Here is a 21314-nt window from a genome sequence, read left to right as displayed (position 1 = left end):
TTGATGGTGGACCAATTAAGATCTGGGATGCTCAACAGGGATGCAGATTTCGTAGAAGGGGACTGGAAGAGATTACAGAGATTGGGAGGTCGAGGTCATTAAGTGATTTGAAACAAGGATGAACATTTTAAAAGTGAGGCTTGCTTAACCGGACAATATACATCACAGAGCACAGGAACAAGGGGTAATTGGGATTTAGTGAGGGTAAGGACATGGATTGTAGGTTTTGGATGATGTTGACTTTATGAAGAGTAGAATGTGGGAGACCAGCCAGGAATGTGTTGGAATAGTCAAGTCCTGAGGTAACTGAGGCACGGATCAGGATTTCAGCCACAGATAAGCTGAAGCGGGGGAGAAGTAGAGTGATGTCACAAAGGTGGAAATAGGTTCTCTTAGTAATGGCACAGACACGTCGTTGCAAACTCATCGTGTGGACTTATATACCAACGTTGCAAACAGTCTGGTTCATCCTCAGACACATATGCCAGGTAGAGTGAGGGAATAGGAGAAAATGTTTTCTCATCCAATATTTGATGCCGGACAAGCAGACTAATCATTCAGCAACAGTTTAGAAGTCAAGAGAGGTTTAGTGGTGAGGCAGAGCCAGGTGCTGTCAGTGGTCTTGTGAAAATTGAGCCTGTGTTGTTCAACTATGTTACTGAAGAAAAGCATATCGATGGGAAGTGGGAAGGGCCAAGGAGATCCTTGGGAGATACCAGAGGAACAGCGTGAGAGGGGTGAAGCCATTGCAAGTGATACTCTGGTTATGATTTTGATTTGATCTGATTTTGATTTGATTTATTATAGTCTCATGTATAAACATACGGTGAAAAGTACCGTTTCTTGCGCTATACAGACAAAACATACTGTTCATAGAGAAGGAAACTAGAGAGTGCAGAATGTAGCATTACAGTCATAGGTAGGGTGTAGAGAAAGATCAACTTGATGCAAGGCAAGCCCATTCAAAAGTCTGACAGCAGCAGGGAAGAAGCTGTTCTTGAGTCGGTTGCTACGTGACATCATACTTTTCTATCTTTTTCCCAAAGGAAGAAGGTGGAAGAGAGAATGTCCGGGGTGCGTGGGGTCCTTAATTATGCTGGCTGCTTTGCCGAGGCAGCGGGAAGTGTAGACAGAGTCAACATATGGGAGGCTGGTTTGCGTAATGGATTGGGCTACATTCACGATCTTTTATAGTTCATTGCGGTCTTGGGCAGAGCAGGAGCCATACCAAGCTGTGATACAAGCAGAAAGAATGCTTTCTATGGTGCATCTGTAAAAGTTGGTGAGTCGTAGCTGACATGCCAAATTTCCTTAGTCTTCTGAGAAAGTAGAGGCATTGGTGGGCTTTCTTAACTATAGTGTCGGCATGGGGGGACCAGGACAGATTGTTGGTATTCTGGACACCAGAAGCTCTTGACCCTTTCTACTTTGTCCTCATTGATGTAGACAGGGGCATGTTCTCCTTTACGCTTCCTGAAGTCGATGACAATCTGCTTTGATTTGCTGACATTGAGGGAGAGATTATTGTTGCTGCACCAGTTCACCAGATTCTCTAACTCATTCCTGTACTCTGTCTCGTCATTGTTTGAGATCTGACCCACTACGGTGGTGTCATCAGCAAACTTAAAAATCGAATTGGAGGGGAATTTGGCCAGTCATAGGTGTATAAGGAGTATAGCAGGGGGCTGAGAACACAACCTTGTGGGGCACCAGTATTGAGGATGATCGCGGAGGAGGTGTTGTTGCCTATCCTTACAGATTGTGGTCTGAGTTAAGAAGTTCAAAATCCAGTCACAGAGGGAGGTGCCGAGGCCCAGGCCACGGAGTTTGGAGATGAATTTTGTGGGAATAATAGTGTTGAAGGCTGAGCCATAGGCAATAAATAGGAGTCTGACATAGGTGTCCTTGTTATCCAAGTGTTCCAGGGTTGAGTGCAGGGCCAGGGAGATGGCGTCTGCAGTGGACCTGTTGCGGTAGTAGGCAAACTACAGTGGACCGATGTAGTCCAGGAGGCTGGAATTGATTTGTGCCATGACTAGCCTTTTGAAGCACTTCATAATGATGGATGTCAGAGCCACCAGCCGATAGTCATTAAGGCACGCGGCTTGGTTTTTCTTAGGTACCGGGAAGATGGTTGTCTTTTTGAAGCAGATAGGGACCTCAGATTGTTGTAAAGAGAGGTTGAAGATATCTGTGAATATCCCCGCCAGCTGATCAGCGCAAGATCTGAATGCTCGTCTGGGTACCCCATCCGGGCCAGTTGCTTTCTGTGGGTTGACGTTCGAGAAGGCTGCTCTGACATCTGCAATGGTGACCCAGATAGATTCAGATAGATTATAATGAAATCAGGTGAGTACATGTCCCACCCATCTGGATGATGGTGCTGAACAGTCAGGGGAGGGTAATGTGGCTACAGTCAAGTCAAATAGGTCAAGGTGGACCTGTGAGGTCCAAATTGACAGCTTCTGGCGCATGCACATCACATCTACACCCTTACAATCATGACATACCACACAGGCCACACTGGAAGTGGCCAGAAGCATTATTGTATTTATTAGTCACAAATAGGCTTACATTCACACAGCAATGAAGTCACTGTGAAAATCCCATCGTCGCCACACTCCTGCACCTGTTCAGGTACACGGAGGGAGAATTTAGCATGACCAATCCACCTGACCAGCACATTTTTCAGATTGTGGGAGGAAACCAGAGCACCCGGAGGAAACCCACGCAGACACAGGGAGAACATGTAAACTTCACACAGTGACCCAAGCTGGGAATCGAACCCGGGTCCCTGGCGCTGTGAGGCAGCAGTGCTAACCACTGTGCCACTGTGATTTTATGAGTTCTTGGCTACCATAGCAATGGCAGAAGTGTTGCTGCAGAGCTGAATTTTGTGGCCTGAAAGTTCCATAGATAAAGGCATAATCAACATGTTTTTTTTCATGCTTCTGAAGGTTGCCACAACAAGATTTGATTGTACTTGTACTTTGCACTGATCATAACTGATTAATATTCCAGGGTCATTTTTGAAAATATATCCATGTATTAGAATGAACTACCGGATTATCTTTCAAAAAGCCAGTGTAAACAGTTCCAATCTATAGCATCGTAATCCCATTTTCAGTCCGGGGGCTGGGCTGGATTAGAAGTCAGGCAGGCAATCTTGGAAGAACTGAGAAGGCTGCTAGGTGTAAAGGCAGGCTGGGCAGCTGGCCTGCCTCAGGGATCTGCCATTGTGCCCGAAATTTAAAAATAATGATCAAAACATGAAACATTCCTCCAACACTCACCACCCCCCCAACACATCTCCCATGTCCCATCCTTGCTAACCCACGCCACCTCATGCCCTTTACCCAACCCATATCCCTTCATACTCTCCATGCCAACCTATGCCACTGTTCCCACATCCTAGAGCCCTCATACCCTCCCTGTCAACCTATGCCCTTCTACTCACTCCCATGGTAGTTTATAGTCTCAATACCAACCTAGTGCCAACCCATACACCCCCTCCCTCACCCTTCAATCTTACACCTTTATGCCAACTCACCCGGTATCCACCCTGGGAAGTTCACAGGGCCCATGCAGGAATGAGATTAAAATCAAGGTCTATTAAAAATGTTCTAAGAGTCAGCTACAGTCTTCATAACACTCATTTACTAAAAACCCATTTACTACAGTTACTTTCCTCCTGCTAAATAAATGTTAATAACAACAAACATTTCATACAAGTACATAATCTCAAAATAATATGCACTGGAATTTTAAAACAAAAACAGAAAAAGCTGGAAAAACTCAGCAGGGGCTGTTGCCAGACCTGTTGAGTTTTACCAGCGCTTTCTGTTTTTATTTCAGATTTCCAGCATCTGCAATATTTTGCTTTTACTTAAGCATTGGGATTCATTGCTTCACTTCAAAGAGGCTACAACCACTAGTTGTCAATCAAACTGAATTGACAGAAACCTGACTGTGATTATGGGTAGTTGTGAGATCAGTCATGTAGTACCAATCCATTAATGGGAACCCTCAGGTTTATGTCAATAGACAGAGTGAAATAGCATGCAATAATTTTTTTATAACACTCCAGACATTTATTTTACAATTTTGTGGGCAGGACATTTAAATGCCTTGACAGCTTGTTTTGACTGGTCCTCTTGGCAGGTGCTTACTATGGTTTTAGAATCGTAGAGGTTTACATGCAGGAATGATGGTTTTGATGGTTGGTTTTGACAGGTTTGTTGACAGTTCTAATGAGCCTGATAATAATTTTATGGGCTTTTTATGCACATTTGTGCTTGGCTCTAACAATTCCAAAGGCCATGTGATCTGCCCAAAGGTCATGTGACCACCACCAAATGAGCCCTGGGATCAAATCCTAATGGAGTATCTTAACCCTCCTGGCTATCTAAGCAAATTCACAAAGTTCAGACTTGCTTTTAACTGGTCTAATCTGCACACGATAGGTTTCATACAAGACTACTAAAATTCCATTTGAGTGGAAATAGCTGAGGATTTAAATGGCCAACTGCCCTCATGTCATGATTCGGGGCTCACGATTTTCAGCCGCTCCGCCATGACAAAGAAGCTCTCTGTTGAGGCAAAAATCTGGTCCTCAGTCTCACCAATGGCCCCAACCAGGCAGCATATGAGAAAAGAAGTTGCTGGGTCACGCAAAGTTTCTCTTAAGTGTGGAAACATGTGGCAACATCTTAGTAGGCTGTCTTGCGAAGCATCTTTATGGCTCTTCGGAGAATACAATGCAGTTTGCCAAATGTTTTTAATCCATAAAGTTTCTGGCAAACTAATGTTCTCCATGTGTACGTTGTCAAATCAAAGTGTTAGCCTTGTACAAATTAAATATAGCAGGCAACAAATAAGAAATACAAAGTACCATATCAGCATCAGGTTTGTTACGATTGCACATAAATAGACTCATAATATGCAGCTGTCATGAATATGTTCCTTTTCTCAACATATCCTTGCTTGCATTATAAGACTGTATTTAAACAAGAAGTAGTGTATGTGACCATGAGGTGGTCAAAGCTGGAACCATTAATTCCTTATGACAAAAGTGTCATGCATGTTATGAGTGTTAAGGCAATATGGAGAATGAAGAAAAGTCCTCCTTGAAGTTCATGGTTAATAGCTCTTTTTATTCAGTCATTTACACATAAGGAAACAGGGCAACACACGACAAACATTATTTTGACATGTGAAGCAATGTTTCAATGTGAGTCTTATTGCAAGCATTGCAAGGTATGCCCTTCTGCTCTTTAGGTTTAAAAACACAGCGATAGATACTACAGATTGCAAGTCTCCGAACAGATTGCCTGTCAACTTGGTGGAATTTGCAGTGGATCTCAAGAGGCCTATTTCAAGAACGAATGAACCTTTTAACAAGAATTTGCTCTCACTGCTGCCAGGTTGGTTTGGTTATTGCTGCAAAGTGAAGATTCTCATCCTTATTCTCCGATGCCTCCCTGAAGATATTATTGGAAAAGGCAAGAAGAAACATTCTGAGTCAAATTTCATTGGTATTTCCATAAGCAGATCCAATGTCTTCAATAATTGGGAGTTTACTTCCATTACTCAACACCTAGACATATGATAGTGTGATCCAGGAGAAAGGAAAGTATTACATGGAGATCATCTTGCCATTCAAAACCTTGTTAGTCTTGTCAGGTGATTGACGTGATTCCTATATTAAATCTAGGTCGTGGTGATGACCTTTGAATTGATCATCTCTGCCATTTGTCTATGGGGCTGGTTTGATCAATATTTCAGAAATCTTTCTTATACAGCTGAGAAACAGAATGCTTCTTAATGCCCTCAACTCTTCCAATAATATCGAGAGAGAGGTGTCGAGAACATGGGTACGAATCTTCACCTTCCAGAAGTAGCAAAGCCCAAACCAATCTGGTGGCAGCGAGTGCAAATTCTCTTTAAGTGGTGCATTCACACTTTATACAGGCCTCTTGAGGTCCATTGGAAATGTCACCAAAACAGGTTGTCTGTTCCCAGTGTATTGACATTGGTAGCTCACTAATAAAATGTAAATCAGTCACGGGAGTTAAAATAGCTATGGATCTTCAAATTCAGGCCAGTTTGCTGCTTAGTTCACACCTCCGGTTCACTCAAAAAACATTCCAAGTTAAAACCCGTGCTCTCCTCTGCCCTCCCTCGCTTACATCCAGGCGTTCATTTTGCAAATGAGTAACGGAAGATTCCATTTAACTCTATCCACTCCAAAACTTTCATCCAAAAAGAAATTCAATTTTTTCAGCTAAATTAAGCTGCTTATGAATTGTTTATCAAATATTATTGATTAATCAAGTAAGTGGCACATTTAAGGAACATAAAACCTGCAGCAGTAACAAGATGGAAACGGTAACAGTAGTAAAAGTGACTGAAGAAATGTTACAAAGTGCGTGGGCGTTTTTGTATGTGCACACACTAATTTTAATTATACTCTCCCTCCACCTCAAAATATAACTTATCTGGCACCAAAAACACTATACCTTGTAGGGTATAATCATCCAAAAAATCCTGGTAGGAATTCTTTTGTTCTCCAGGGTGCACGTTGCGAAATTCACTTCGAAGAGAAATTTTCCACCATCTCCAGATCACCTGTGGTTGGGTAGAATTACAAACTGTCACAACATAATCCACATACAAAAAGTTCACTTGTACTGTCGACCTGAATCTTGACATAGGGGAAGGCTCCCATACAAATTAGTGCACAAATTGAAAAAAATAAATGAGTATTAAATCCCAAAAAAGATATAATGAAAAATTCTTTGGAAGAGACATTTCATTTTACAACATCTCAAATATTCTCATTTCTTTTATAATAAAAATGGGGAGTGTAGCGGTATTGTCACTGGACTAGTAATCCAGAGGCCCATGATAATGCTCTGGGGATCTGGGTTTAAGTACCGCCATGGCAGATGGTGAAATTTGAATTCAATTAAATCAAATCTGGAATTAAAAGTTTAATGGTGACCATGAAAGTATTGCCAATTATAATAAAAACCCATCTGATTCACTAATGCCCTTAAGGGAGGGAAATCAGCCATCCTTACCTAGTCTGGCTTACATCTGACTCAGATACACATCAGTGTGGCTGACATTTAAATGCCCCCTGGAATGGTCTATCAAGTGTGATGTTTGCATCTAAAGTTTATGCTTTTGTAAAAGAATATTTTAATTAAAAATTGCTATATAAAACCTGCCAGTTGGGTCTGCTGGCGGTGGAGTTCCAGATGTATATCTCTTTGGTGTGGAAGAGAATAAAAGGGGCCTTCTTGTTTTGGCGGGTAGTTCAGTTCAGAGCAGATATGTGTGTTCATGCTTGTATTCCAAATTGTTTAGAAGTGACAAGACACCTCAAATGGTGATGAGAGTGGATCATCAGTATTAGGAGCTTTACAAGTTTTTGATCCAGCTACTTCGTAGTTTCTGTCAAGCAAATGGAACAATTTTTCGTTGCAAATGAGATTGAAGAGGAAAAGTAGGCCTTGTCATTTCTTAGTCATTGGAATGAAAAACATCACCTGACTGAGAAATCTCATTGCCTCTGACAAGCCACTAGCTAAAGCTTTAAAGAGCTTGTGGACATTTTGAAAAAGCACTTTGATCCCTGACCAGCAGTTATTATGTTTCGCCAAAGAGAACAGCATGAGGTGAGTCAATTTCTCAGTTCCTGGCTAAATTGAGAAAATTAGTAGAATGTTGTGACTTTATAGATTACCATAGAACCATAGAAAATTATAGCTCAGAAACAGGCCTTCTGGCCCTTCTTGTCTGTGCCGAACCATTTTTTGCCTAGTCCCACTGACCTGCACTTGGACCATATCCCTCCACACCCCTCTCATCCATGAACCCGTCCAAGTTTTTCTTAAATGTTAAAAGCATTTACCACTTTTTTAATGTACCAGGAAGAAGCTTTGTGTGGTTGCTTGGTTTATTGACTAAGAAGTCAAATAATTTAATATAGATTGTCAGCAGAGCAAGAGCTGACACTGAAGAAAGTATTTGAGATTGCGCAAAGCATAGAAATGGCAGAGAAACAAGCTGGTGATTTGAAAGCACATTCTAACAATGCCGAAGTTAAAATAGTAAAGTCAGGGAATATTTGTTTCCAAACCTGTTACTGCCTGTAAATGGAAAACTGCTGATTGTCGCCAGTATGGATAAAAGGGATACATAGTGCACATGTAGATCTAAGGCTGCTCATAGTAAAGCAGTACCGCCAGGGAAATGGCATCACGAAGAGCACACAGAAAAGTTTTGCATGAATATAAGCAGGTAATTGCAAAAGATGCTTTATTTGGAAACAAAATGCAAAAGTAATGAGAATCCAGACAAGACAGAAAGTGAAACTAACAGTGACAATGCAGACGAGAAACAGTAGTGCATTCTTGACGAAGGACTAAAAGTTGACATTGCCTTAAAAGGCAAAATGGAGGTTGACTGGAGCATCTGTTTCTCGGCCTTTTGGCTAAGATCAAGTGTAGTTATGCGGATGCTGCACTTGGTTGAGGTCATTGGGTTGCATTTAAGCTTCATTTTAATATGAAGCAATTTTTAAAAGCGGCATCTCGGCCTTTTGGCTAAGATGCAAATGAGATCAAGCCTTGGAGGAGGAATTCTCCGCCTACTCCAATCAGCTTGGCTCATGTAGATCAGGCCCAAGACAGGTAGAGGATTGCATGCCCTGTCTTGTCAGCTTGGATCGGAAATGTCTCAACTTGTTGAGACTCTGAATTGGACTTGATTTGATTGAATTGGAAAAGTATAAAAAAATTTTTAAATCTGTTTCTCGGCCTTTTGGCTAAGATCAAGTGTTGTGTCGACATGCTGTGCTTGGTTGAAGTCATTAGGTTACATTTTAGCTTCATTTGAAGCAATTTTTAAAAGTGGCATCTCGGCCTTTTGACTAAGATGCAAATGAGATCAAGCCTTGGAGGAGGAGCTGCTCCTACTCCAATCAGCTTGGACCATGTAGATCAAGCCCAAGACAGGAGGTGAGAACCCTGTCTTGTCAGCTTGGATCGGGAATGTCTCAACTTGTTGAGACTCTGAATTGGACTTGATTTGATTGAATTGGATTTTTAAAAATCTGTTTCTATTGCTTCAGAGAACATGGAAGAAAATTTTTAAGAGATGCCCACTGGAGGTAACCACTCCTCCATCTTCACATTTATTACTTGGAAAAATGTCACTTTAAGGTAAATATGGAGATCAGATAGCAAAGTTGCCACTTAAGGGCAGAAACTGGCTAAAAGAAATTCAGGTGGATTGGAATAAAATAAAGTGCATGGCAACATCATGTTGCAGTCCTTGTTAGACAAGCATGCTGATGTTCTCAAGGAAGGTCTTGCGGGGTACTAAAGACATAGAGCCAAACTAGCTGTGAAGGCTGAAGCTTCTTCAAGGTTCTTCAAACCATCTTCAGTTCCCTACTCAATGTGACAGAAAATTGAGCAGGAACTGGAACACTTTAAAACTTTCAGATAATTGAGAAAGTTGATGAAGCAGAGTGGGCAGCTCCCGTAGACCCAGTAGTCAAGGATAACAGGTCTATCAGAATATAGGATGACTGTAATATCACCATTAATCTTTTCCTGGAAATGCAGCAGTACCTGCTACTGAAAATTGAGGACCTGTTTGCTGCTCTGAATGGAGGTGAATTATTCACAAAGCTTGACCTATCACAGGCAATTTTACAAATGCAGCTAAGTGAGGATTCCAGGAAGTGTTTAACCATCAGCACACGTAGAGGTATGTACCAATACAAACAACTACCATTCAGAATTGTGTCAACACCAGCCTTATTCCAGTAGGCCATGGACAAAATAGTGCAGAACCTCCCTGGTGTAATCTGTTTCCAAGACAACATGCTCATCACCGGGTGAAACCTTTCAACTAATTCAGAGAATCTAGGCAGGGTCCTGTGTAGACTGGAAAAATACAGCATCAGCTGTAAGAAATCCAAATGCTCTTTCCTGAAGCCTTCCAGTGAGGTACCTGGAACATGTGATCAACAAAACTGACCATTCAACCTTACCCAGAAAGCTGGAGACATTGGGGAAAGCACCACAGCCCAAAAATGTTAAGGAGCTTTATTCATGTTAGGGGCTTGTGAATCACTAAGGCAAGTTAATTTCCAGTTTGGATACCAAGGCAGCCCCATTGAACAATCTATGGGAGAAAAATGGAACTAGTCACAAGCCTGTCAGGAAAGTTTCAAGGAACTTAAGAAAGAACTCACTTCTGCTGAAGTCCTGGCATCTTTCAATGAAAATTCACCTGCCAGCCTGGTTTGTGATGCATCTGGATATGGTGTTGGAGCTATCATCTCCCACACATTACCCAATGACAGTGAAAGATCCATTCTATACGCCTCATGTAAATTGTCCAAGGGAGAACAGAATTCTGCTCAAATTGAGAAGGAAACTCGTAGACTAATCTATGGAGTTAAGAAGTTCCAACAGTATTTGCATGGGTGTAAATTCAGGTTAAATACAGAGCACAAACCTTTCTTCTGGTTGCTTAGCCTAAAGTCACAAACCCCAACGCTTGCCTACAAAGTTAGGCACTGATCTAATCTGCTAGCGGTATGAAATTACATTTTGCGCGACCTGAGAATTATGGAAATGTGGACACATTTTCCAGACTTCTGTTTTACCTCAGCCCCACAACCTAAGTGAAATCAGTGCTTTCAATGTGAGCCAGATTGACATGTTATCTGTTAAAGCAGACCAAACTGCCTATCCAAAGGTCCTATTGGATGAGATCAGAGTAAGGACGGAAGTTTATTTTCTTGTCCGTGAGGGATGATTCCTAAAGACCAAGTAGTCCACCGGGCCTGGAGACATTGCTAAGATTGACTGCTTCAACACTGAGGACTTGGATTCAGTGCACAAACACTTTAACGGCCTCTAAATGATGATGAGGGTGAGTACAACTCTTCATTTCTAGGTTTCATTTCCATTGTAAATACACATGACTCTTCCTTGCCCCCTTTTCAGCAGCCAGTAATACAATTTTCTGCTCATTTATTAACCTTCACATAATCACCAACCCTTTCCAAGATTCCTCCCTCTCTTCACACTCTGGCTTTCTACTCAACAATTCCCCATCCTGATCAGCTTTTGCTTCTGCTTCTCGTTTCCCATGCAAGCAGCCCCACATCCCTGCACTCCGCTTTGTTGGAGACTCTCAGCCTCTCACTCTCTTCTTGCAGGATGCAACAGCACACAACATGAAAAGGAGGGGGAAGACAACCCAGGAAAAACCATCCATCAAAACAAATCTGCCCAAGAAAGAACAGCAAGTGCTCGAAATCATTGCTCCTCTAGTTAAGCTAGTAGAGGAGACTTTGATAGCTGAAACTTCTATAATTAGAGTCACTGACTACTCGTGGACCCCTTCATGTAACTCTGGAAAATGCACAATCACATAGCTTGACCTACATCAAAGTGCACTGCAAAGCATGTCATCTACTGCTGTCCAGCCTCTTAGTGCCTCCCTAACTCATGGCCCTTTTTCTCTCTCTTCCAGTTCTTTCTTAACACCTACATCCACACCTCAGAATAAAGGAAGGCTTTTGAAGAGGCACTGTCACAAGCTGCAATATTTCAAAGCTTCAGCGTGGCACCGGAGCGAGGCAACTTCTTGCAAGCTATGCCCAGCATGCCTTCTAATTCTATGCTTCTAAAACTTCATTTGAACTCTTTTAAACTCTCTAACTATGCTTTAATTCAATCTATTAAATGGACCTACCTCACACTGAGTTGATCCTTCTCTACACCCCTAGCTATGACTGTAACACTACATTTTGCACACTCTCCTTCCCGTCTCTATGAACAGTATGCTTTGTCTGTATAGCAAGCAAGAAACAATACTATTCGCTCTATACTAATACATGTGACAATAAATCAAATCTAAAAAAGAGATCAGAAATTAGGAGCAGGAGTAGGCCACTCAACCCTTCGAGCCTGCTCTGCCATTAAATATGATCTTTGCTCATCTGGTTGTAACCTCAACTCCACATTCCTGCTTTCCCCCAATAACTTTTCATCCCCTTGCTTATCAGGAATCTATCCATCTCTGCCTTTAAAAATATTCAAAGACTGTGCTTCCATTTCCTTTTCAGGAAGCGAGTTCCAAACACTCAAAACCCTCTGAAAGAAAAATATCCTTCTAATCTCGGTCTACAGTAGATGACCACTTACTTTTAAATGGTGACCCTTAGTTCTAGATTCTCCCACAAGGGGTAAGATCTTGTCCACATCCACCCTGTCAAGATCCCTCGGGATATCAAATGGCCTCTTGCATGTGATGAAACATCTAGCACTCATGAAAAGTCTGTCCATGAGTTTCACCATAACATCTGAAAGTAGGAGTCTGCTTCAAGCCTGTGAGCTGTCTCAAGGTATTATCAGGCTTATCTTGGAAAATGTGGTCTTCACGACGGGTGCTACAGCTAGATCCTAACAAGGCAATGTGCCTAGGGACAAGCTCAAAGGCTGAGCATGCAGACTCTGGGCTTCAACCAATGCTCTGCCATGGAGAAGCAGGTCAAAGGAATTTAGAGGTTTTGAGGACATTACTCATCTTCTGCATAACAGTGGATGTGTTGAGCCCCGGCCTCATATAGTGATATAGTAGCAACGATGCAGTTGCCCTCTCTCAGGATATCAGCACATCTACTTTCTTACCACTGACTCAACCAATGCTAGTCAGCATGCCAAAAGGTTAACCAGGCCAAACTGCCTTGGAAGCAGCTGAAGTGCTACAGCAATTGCCAGGCCTTTGGCCTGTTTAGCTGCAATGCGTTTTTCTGCTGGTCCATCTTCTTCTATTTCTCCCTTTAATTATGTATTTCATTTTTACTGTGCTTCCTCAATTTGCATTGCGAGGTGTGCAAACTGCAATGATGTGGCCCATTTTGTACAGACTATATAGTAGGGAGCCCCAAAGCTGATTAGTGCACTAGAAATTTTGCTTTGAAATGCTAATGGCATCCTCAGTGATATTCCTAGTGGTGCCATAGTTTTCACTGCAGCTGTGTTGCACAGGCATGGGGTGATTAGAGAAAGGCATCATCAGCTTGATGTGAGGATTATTCCTTGTTTCCTAGTCACCATGTTCTAAGGTTCCTAGATGGGTGAAAAATTGGGGAGATGGGTGAGTTTTGCAGCATTAATTAAGTATAGCAGCTGCCATGAAACTGATGCATTATCCTTCATTTATGATCACAAACTAACTAACACACAAGTTTCAAGCTTCTGCAGCAATGTAATCCATTAAGCCCTGGGAATGATTTGCAGCGAATGTTGCAAATCCCAGAGCACTCTCATTCTGGTTGTTGGCATCCACTACAAAGGCAGAGTATTGGTTTGCTTGGGAAGGAGTGGATTGGTGACCCTGATAAATGCACTGCAGAATTGGAGTTGAGAACATGTCCCCACGCAACAACCTGTGATGAAAAAGCTAAGGACAACAGTGATTTTGACAGCCACTAGAAAATTGTGACCCCGCTCCCAAAGATCTTGCTCCAACAGTTAACCTGATAAGTACGGGATCCTTCTGTCTTGTCACCAGAATAATTCTATCTCCTTTAGACCCTATAGGCTGGTAAGGGCTTCTGACAGCAGACCCCCTCAATTGCTATCTTCCAACAGGGCCACCTGCTGCTTATTCTGATCCTTTAGCCTACTGCTTCTCCTCTTCCTCGAACTGTTCGCTCATCAAAGAGAGAAGCAAAAAGAGCATCCAAGCTAAGCAGTGCATACTTAATGAAAGTAGGTAAGATGGGAGTGTGCGGGCATCTGAAAGAAACGTAAGAGAAGCTCAGGTCAGCACACAATGGTACACTGATCCATATGATCCACGTGCCTTTACATTCCACCCGCAGTCATGCTATTCAATATGAGGCCAATTCTACCAACTAGTTAAAATTCATGCCATCATCACTCCCCTATCTGAATTTACTGTGAGTCAATTTCAGGCATTTTAACCACTGACCACACCACCCCCCTGTCACCCTATCCCATGGGCTGCCTGAGTCTGCCTGCAATTGCACAGGCCTGACGGCTCTCTCTCTGTCAGACCTCTGCTACTAATAATGCCCGTGTGCAGCACTCGAGGTCTGCACATGCACAATACCTCCCTCTACAGGCTGTCTGGTGAGCTAAGCCACGCCCACAGTTTCTGGCCCGAGAGACTGACTGGTCCAAAATTTCAGAGACAGGGTGCATAAGATTGGGTGTGAAAACTCACCCAAAAAGCAGATCGGCAACTCTCCCATTTTCAGACCAGCTGGACACTTAGAAAAAATCTGGTAAAATTCCACCCATTATTCTCCCTTCAAAGAAAGACCGAACCATGTGCCATTTCTTTTTGTGAACATGACAGAATTATGCAATTCTATGTTTGTTTCTGAAATATCCTTACAACCTACAGTAGCCATGTCAGAATCAGAGACAGTCCTCACGAAAGCCCTCTATTTCAATTGCCCCTCTAATTCGACATTTTTCCATCTGAGTGTTGCAGAGGAGAGCTTTGGTTTCCAAGGAACCATCTGTCAAATCTGCCTTCTCCTTTAAACAAAGAAGGCATAGAAGACTACTTTAAATAAGTGAATTATTGTTGCCTGAGAATTATGTAATAACTTGCATGATCCTTCAATGCTGGTCACAGAGCTACAGTGCAACACCTTGTGGTTTACGATTGCCACCGAGTCTGGTGCAAGGCCCTGGATGGCCTTAATTCCTTCCTGAGCTTTAGTGAATTCTGGATTATAGATTTGCAATGCCCTCTCATATTGCTTTTTTTTCTGGATAACTGATATTTAATTGCTTTGGTGAACCAAGTATCAGTTGCTTGTATTATGAAGAACGTGCTGGACATTTAGGACTGACATATCACATATGTCCCTTCTGCTAAATTGAATGCATCAAAGTTTAGAATAATGGTTATCCTCACTGCCATTGGCAGGTTCATAGTCATACAGTACAGAGGGAGCCCCTTCAACCCATCGAGTTTGCATTGATTAAAAACTACACTAATCCCACTTTCCAGCTCTTAGCCCATAGCCTTGAATGTTATGATATTTCAAGTGCTCGTCCACATACCTTTTAAAGGTTGAGGTTTTCTGCCTCTCCTAACCTCCCAGGCGATGCATTACAGACTGCCACCACCCTCTAGCTGAAAGTAAATTTCCTCAAATCCTCTCTGAATCTCTTGCCCCTCACCTGAAAATTATACCCCCTCATTATTAGTCCTTCAACTAAGGGAAATTGCTGCTTCCAACCACCCTGTCCATACCCCTCATAATCTTAAGCACCTCAATCTGGTTCCCCCCTCCGCTTCCTCTGCTCTAAAGAAACCAACCTGAGCCTATCCAGCCCCTCTTCATAGCTCAAATGCTCCATCCCAGGCAACATCCTGATGAATATTCTCTGCACCCTCTCCAGTGCAATCACATCCTTCCTATAATGAAGCGACCAGAACTGCACACATCTTGGGCCTTCTTGAGACTGCTAGTCTTTTGCCTCTGAGTTGCTAAAATCCTGCATGGTCTGATGAAGCCAGGTGGGCTGGGGAGAGCGATACGAGTGTGATGGGCTGGTATTTAAATATAACTCCTGGGCCTTTGAACCTGTCAGCTGACAGCGGGTGGACTAATCAGCTGCAGGCCTGTCAGGAGATTTGGAGAGGGTTGCAGTGTGCATAATTAATGAAGTTCCAAGTGTAGTATCTGATGTGGGAACCCACTATCCTGGCCAGCAGGAAAGGTGGCACCAGAGCTGCCTGCCACTGCACAGTTTCAAAAACGGAGAATTCCACCATTTCTGATCACCCTTCGGTTAAAAGGGTCATTTAAGAGACTTTTGGATAAGTTCATGGAAATTAGTAAGATAGAGGGTTATAGGTAAGCCTGGTAGGTAGGGACATGTTCAGCATAACTTGTGGGCCGAAGGGCCTGTTTGTGCTGTAGCTTTTCTATGTTCTAATATCTTCTCCTTTGGCTCAGTGCCCTTTTCTTAAATTTTATGTGAAACGCCTTAACTGTTCTCCATTGTGGATGCTAAATAAATGCGAGCTGTAGAATTGTGCAGGCCTTTAGTTCTTCAAATAAAGGCCCCTTCTATATATTCAGTAATGAATGTTGTAATAAAGACAATAATAAGACATTTGTTCGAGATCAATCAATTAAAAGACTATTGTGATTGTAAACTTTGTGAGAAAGAACAAGTAGGATTTGTGTACACTTAAAGTAAGCAGGCATCATCAAATCTGTAATTCTCAAGTGCTATTGTGGAAGTGGTATTTGTGAAATAATGAGATGTGTCAGTTTCAGTCAGATATATACAGAGGAACATTCATTTTGTGGTCCCTATCAGGTTTTGCATAGTCAGCGAATACTTCTGCAATGCAACATCTAACTTCCTGCCACCAGATTTCCAGAGCTTGTGTTGAACAGCAATGAGGGAAGGTGTAGCAACATGCCAAGAAGGAGGTATATACAAATCTATCTATTAAATAGCTAAAACTGGTCCCAAAAAGCTCACCATTCAAAAACAATCTTGAATATTATGTTGTACGACATCCATGCCTCTCTCCACTGTTGATCCACCCGACAACAACACTCATCAGTGCATTTTATTAGCAGCATCCCTTATTCTCATATTCAACAACCTTCTTTTGCTCCTACACTTGTGCTATCACACAATGTTGTCCTCACATCCAGTATCCTCTCCTAGTGTTCCCACATTTTGGGATCTGTCTTCTACACCTACCAGACCTTGACTCTCAATACTTCCAAATATGAGAGCTACCCCTCCCAATGCTACAGCATCTCCCAACCTCCATCCTAGTTCTCAGAGATCCTGTTGCCACCTCCTTACTCCCACATTTTGGAACCGCTGCTCCAAGACCCCAGGTTCCCTTCCTCCAATATTAAAATTCATACAGTATGCCTTAACTTCCCGATACTGCTATGCATAGTTCCTATAACTGTGTCCTACCTACCTGCAATTTGGTACATCTTCCCTCCCATCTTCCTCTGTAACCTGTGCCTTAAAAAAAGTTAGAGATAGTTTAACAATATAGTTAATGTTATCTCTTAACAGTCAAGAATATGGATGTATGTCTACAATCCAATTATGCACATAAATTGATATCATAAGCCAACTGATGAAATGTTACATAACATGACATTTTACTAACTCAGTGAGCAATGGTACAGATCATATGTATTTAAAAAAATTAAACAATTCTGTCACAGTTAGATATAAATGTCTGTGGTTGTGAACAAGGTATTACAACTGAAGAGGTAGAGGGATTAACAAATCAAAACCACCAACATGGTTTGAAAAACTACCAACTAACAGTGCAGCCCTGGCACCATTCAGAGATTATGTTATCGGGTCCAAGCCGTGTTAAATTCACACATTGACTTGTCACATGTGCGAAAAGGGATTGAATAATAAGGTCTGAGCCATCCTTAGCAAGCTCCCAGTATTGCTGTAAGGTACGACCAATGTTTAAAAAAACCATAAATGGAACAAACAGCAAAATCTACCAAGAAGAATGAAATTGTTCTGAATATTTTTGAAAATCCTTTCAGTTGCGCTCTTGCTTTCTTCATTATGCTGAGGACTTAGTAATGGAAATATACATTGGAAGACAACAAAAGCATATCAATGGATAAGCCCCATAAGTGGGCATGAACTTTCCTCTATTCTTTGTGCTACAGTTAGAATATTAAATTTATGCTGCTCGCTGATTTTGCATTGCCAGTTTGATTTCTACATCCAGCCAGTGCTACCTGTACTGTTCACTGGCTTCATGCAACATGCATCAGCAAGGGACCAGATATTGCAAGTGGCTACTCAAATGTAACCTGCATCTTTTAAATGATAGGCATGCTAAGGTTGCTAGAAGCTGTGTCAGGAAATGAATTGGTTTAATTACTTTTTACTTTCTCATCTCCTCCCACAAGAATCCAAATCATGCCCCTTTTTATTACAAATATCCAAGAACTAGAGGCTTCCCAATCAGATGAAGAAAAGGAAGATGTTGAAGATCGAGAAACCTCACTCGATCTTACTCTAAGTCACCAGTTCAAAGACTCACATTAAAAGCTAAGGTAGAAGAGGGATCTGCACATGGTGAGACACCAGCACAAATGCAGTGGAATGCGTGAAAGGTTGCCATGGGTGTCAGCTCAACAGAAGGCAAATTCACACACAAAAGTTCTTACAGCAAATTCAGATGATCCAGGTACCATCTCGGGAGTGTGACAGAGACTATGTAGAACAGGAATCTGCTGTCTCAGGATGAGTACTCCTGGTCCAACTCGTACCTCTGCACCAGTGCCTTGATGTTGCTTGCCAGCCAGCTAACATTGCTGCAGCTCAGGCTGAGGTGGTACAATCTGAAGCTCTACAATGGAGATATCACCCTGAATTTCATGCTCAATCTCTTGCAAACTGAAGACATTTCATGGACTGGTCATCATTGAAATTCAGATAAGAGAATTGCTCCTTAAAGATGCTCATAGGGTATGGTCCCCGCTAAATGCCCTTTTCCATCTCATCCCTCATCTCAGTTTGTTCTGCTACAAATGACCTCTCTCCATTCTTTCAATCATGCTAAATTCCCAGACAAAATGGCAGCAGTGCTTCAAATCAGCATTACATGCTCATTCACATCAAGATCATTCTGCTTTGCATACTCCCAGCAGTCATTAGGTGTTGGCACACAACAAATATATGAATTAGAATCAGGAGTAGGCCATTCAGCCCCTTGAGCCTGCTCCACATTCAATAGGATCATGATGGATCCGATTGCGGCCTCTACTCTACATTCCGCCTTCCCCTCCCTTATTGGTCAAGAATCTATCTATCTCTGTCTTATAAACATACATTGACCCTAACTCCACCACTTTGAGGAAGAGAGTTCCAAAGATTCCCTGAGTCAAAAATTTCTGATCTCTGTCTTAAATGGGACATGATGTGGAGATGCCGGCGTTGGACTGGGGTAAGCACAGTAAGAAGTCTCACAACACTAGGTTAAAGTCCAACAGGTTTATTTGGTAGCAAATACCATAAGCTTTCGGAGCACAGCTCCTTCGTCAGATGGGGTGGAAATCTGTTCTCCAACAGTGCACAGACACAGAAATCAAGTTACAGAATACTAATTAGTATTCTGTAACTTGATTTCTGTGTCTGTGCACTGTTGGAGAACAGATTTCTATTCTGTAACTTGATTTCTGTGTCTGTGCACTGTTGGAGAACAGATTTCCACCCCATCTGACGAAGGAGCTGTTTTCCGAAAGCTTATGGTATTTGCTACCAAATAAACCTGTTGGACTTTAACCTGGTGTTGTGAGACTTCTTAAATGGGACAGCCCTTATTTTTAAACCGCATTCCCTAGTTCTAATCTTTCCCACAAAGGGAAACATCCTTTTGCATCCACCCTGTCAGATTCCCTCAGAATCTTATACATTTCAATAAGATCACCTTTTAATTTTCTAAACTCCAATCAATAAACACCCAGCCTATCCAATCTTTTCTCGTAAGATAACCTCCTCTTCCCAGATTTAGTTGAGTAAACCCCCTCTGAACTGGTTCTCGCGCATTTATTTATTTTCTTAAATATGGATGCACAGTACTCTAGATGTGGTCTCATCAACACCCTGAACAACTGTAGTAGTAATATCCCTACTTTTATATTCCATTCTCTTTGCAATAAACAACAATGTTCCATTTGCGTTCCAAATAGCTTGCTGTTCTTACACGCTAACTTTTCAGGTGCCAAGACACCCAGATCCCAATGTACCTCAGTTCTGCAAACTCTCTCCATTTAAATAATATATTGCTTTTCTATTCTTCCTGCCAAAGTGGACAAGTTCACATTTTCCCACATTATACTCCATAATGCCAGATTTTTGTCCACTCACTTAACATATCTATGTCCCTTTGCAAAATCCTTATGTCCTCTTCACAACTTATTTTCCTACATATCTTTGTGTCATTGGCAAATTTAGCAACCACACATTCAATTCCTTTATCAAAGTCATTGATATAAACTGTAAATAGTTGAGGCCCCAACACCGATCCCCATGGCATTCCACTTGTCACATTTTGCCAATGCAAAAAAGTAAGAAATCTGCTGTCCTTCCCTGGTCTGGCTGACATGTGACTCCAGAGCCACAGCAATGCGGTTAACTCTTAACTGCCCTCTTTTCTATGGCAACTAGAGATGGGCAATAAATGCTGGTCAGCCAGCGACGCTCACGTCCCACAAATGAATAAAAAAATATTCATACAAATGGTTCAAATTATCAAGCATTGCAATTGTTGTAGTCAATGTCTCCTCTCATACGGATAAAGAAAGGATATCAGTAAAACCAGGGGATCTCAGAATAAAACCATGAGCACATGGCCCCAGGGTGCATGCCGTCCTCCACCAGATAACGGACAGAGCTATACAATATACACGATCCCTTATGTGGTAATGTGCAACCAACTGGGGCCTAACTTATCACCCCAGGACCTCCAAGCAATGAAAGGATAATCCAGAAAAAGGGGAACACCAGGATACCGCCATCGGTACAAGGCGTGCCATGACAGTGTACGCTTTCGTATACAGGAACCAGTATACCAAGGATTCATACACCTTGCCTAGGCTAGCAACATTACAAACCTCCCTCCTCTCCAGCCATATGACAGACTCTGAGCAGGCTCCCCGTCATCGGAAAACTTTAACCATTTTCCATCAAGGAAACCCTACCGACGAGGAGAATAATAATAATCAAGACCCATCTATAGGGTATCTCGAGGAGAGAAATGACTCTCCTCCTCCTAACAAGATAAGGAAACCCTCCAGGATCAATTATAATAAATCAGAGTCTATATCAGCACCGCACATATCCCAGGTAAGGAAAGGAATCCCAAAAAAGAGGTAAGCATCAGGATTATCCAATAGACACCAGAAACAGTCTTTCAGCCATACTTTTGCAGGAAGGATACCAAGAACAGAATGGCAAAACGTCAAGAAACAGGACACTGCCCTCCCAGGGAAGCCCAAACCTCAAGAAGGTGGACAGATTGGAAGTCTCCATATAAGACCACTTGGAGGAGAGGACCTATTTCTCCACCCAGCCTAATCTCCAACTGAAGAGAGACTCCAACAATACTGAATGAAAGCACCCAGACTTGCACTCAGGCATCATAACCAACAGGATACTACAACCAACTCAGCATGCTCCCTAATAGAAAGAAGGAAACTTAAA

At 42.2% G+C, this 21314-nt stretch overlaps 1 protein-coding gene across 1 annotated transcript in view; it reads right to left on the bottom strand.

Moving 5' to 3' along the window:
* LOC144487851 (F-box only protein 36-like) overlaps positions 1-21314 on the bottom strand; it is a 58786-nt gene that overhangs the window by 20301 nt on the left and 17171 nt on the right. Inside the window, exon 2 of the mRNA XM_078205921.1 lies at positions 6519-6627. Within this exon, the coding sequence (XP_078062047.1) occupies positions 6519-6627 (109 nt within the window). The remainder of the gene's footprint in view (positions 1-6518; positions 6628-21314) is intronic.

The sequence above is a fragment of the Mustelus asterias genome, chromosome 3, assembly GCF_964213995.1.
Source record: "Mustelus asterias chromosome 3, sMusAst1.hap1.1, whole genome shotgun sequence".
Taxonomy (NCBI): domain Eukaryota; kingdom Metazoa; phylum Chordata; class Chondrichthyes; order Carcharhiniformes; family Triakidae; genus Mustelus; species Mustelus asterias.
The sequence above is the reverse complement of the archived record's forward strand: the minus strand, read 5'-3'. Positions and strand labels throughout refer to the sequence as shown.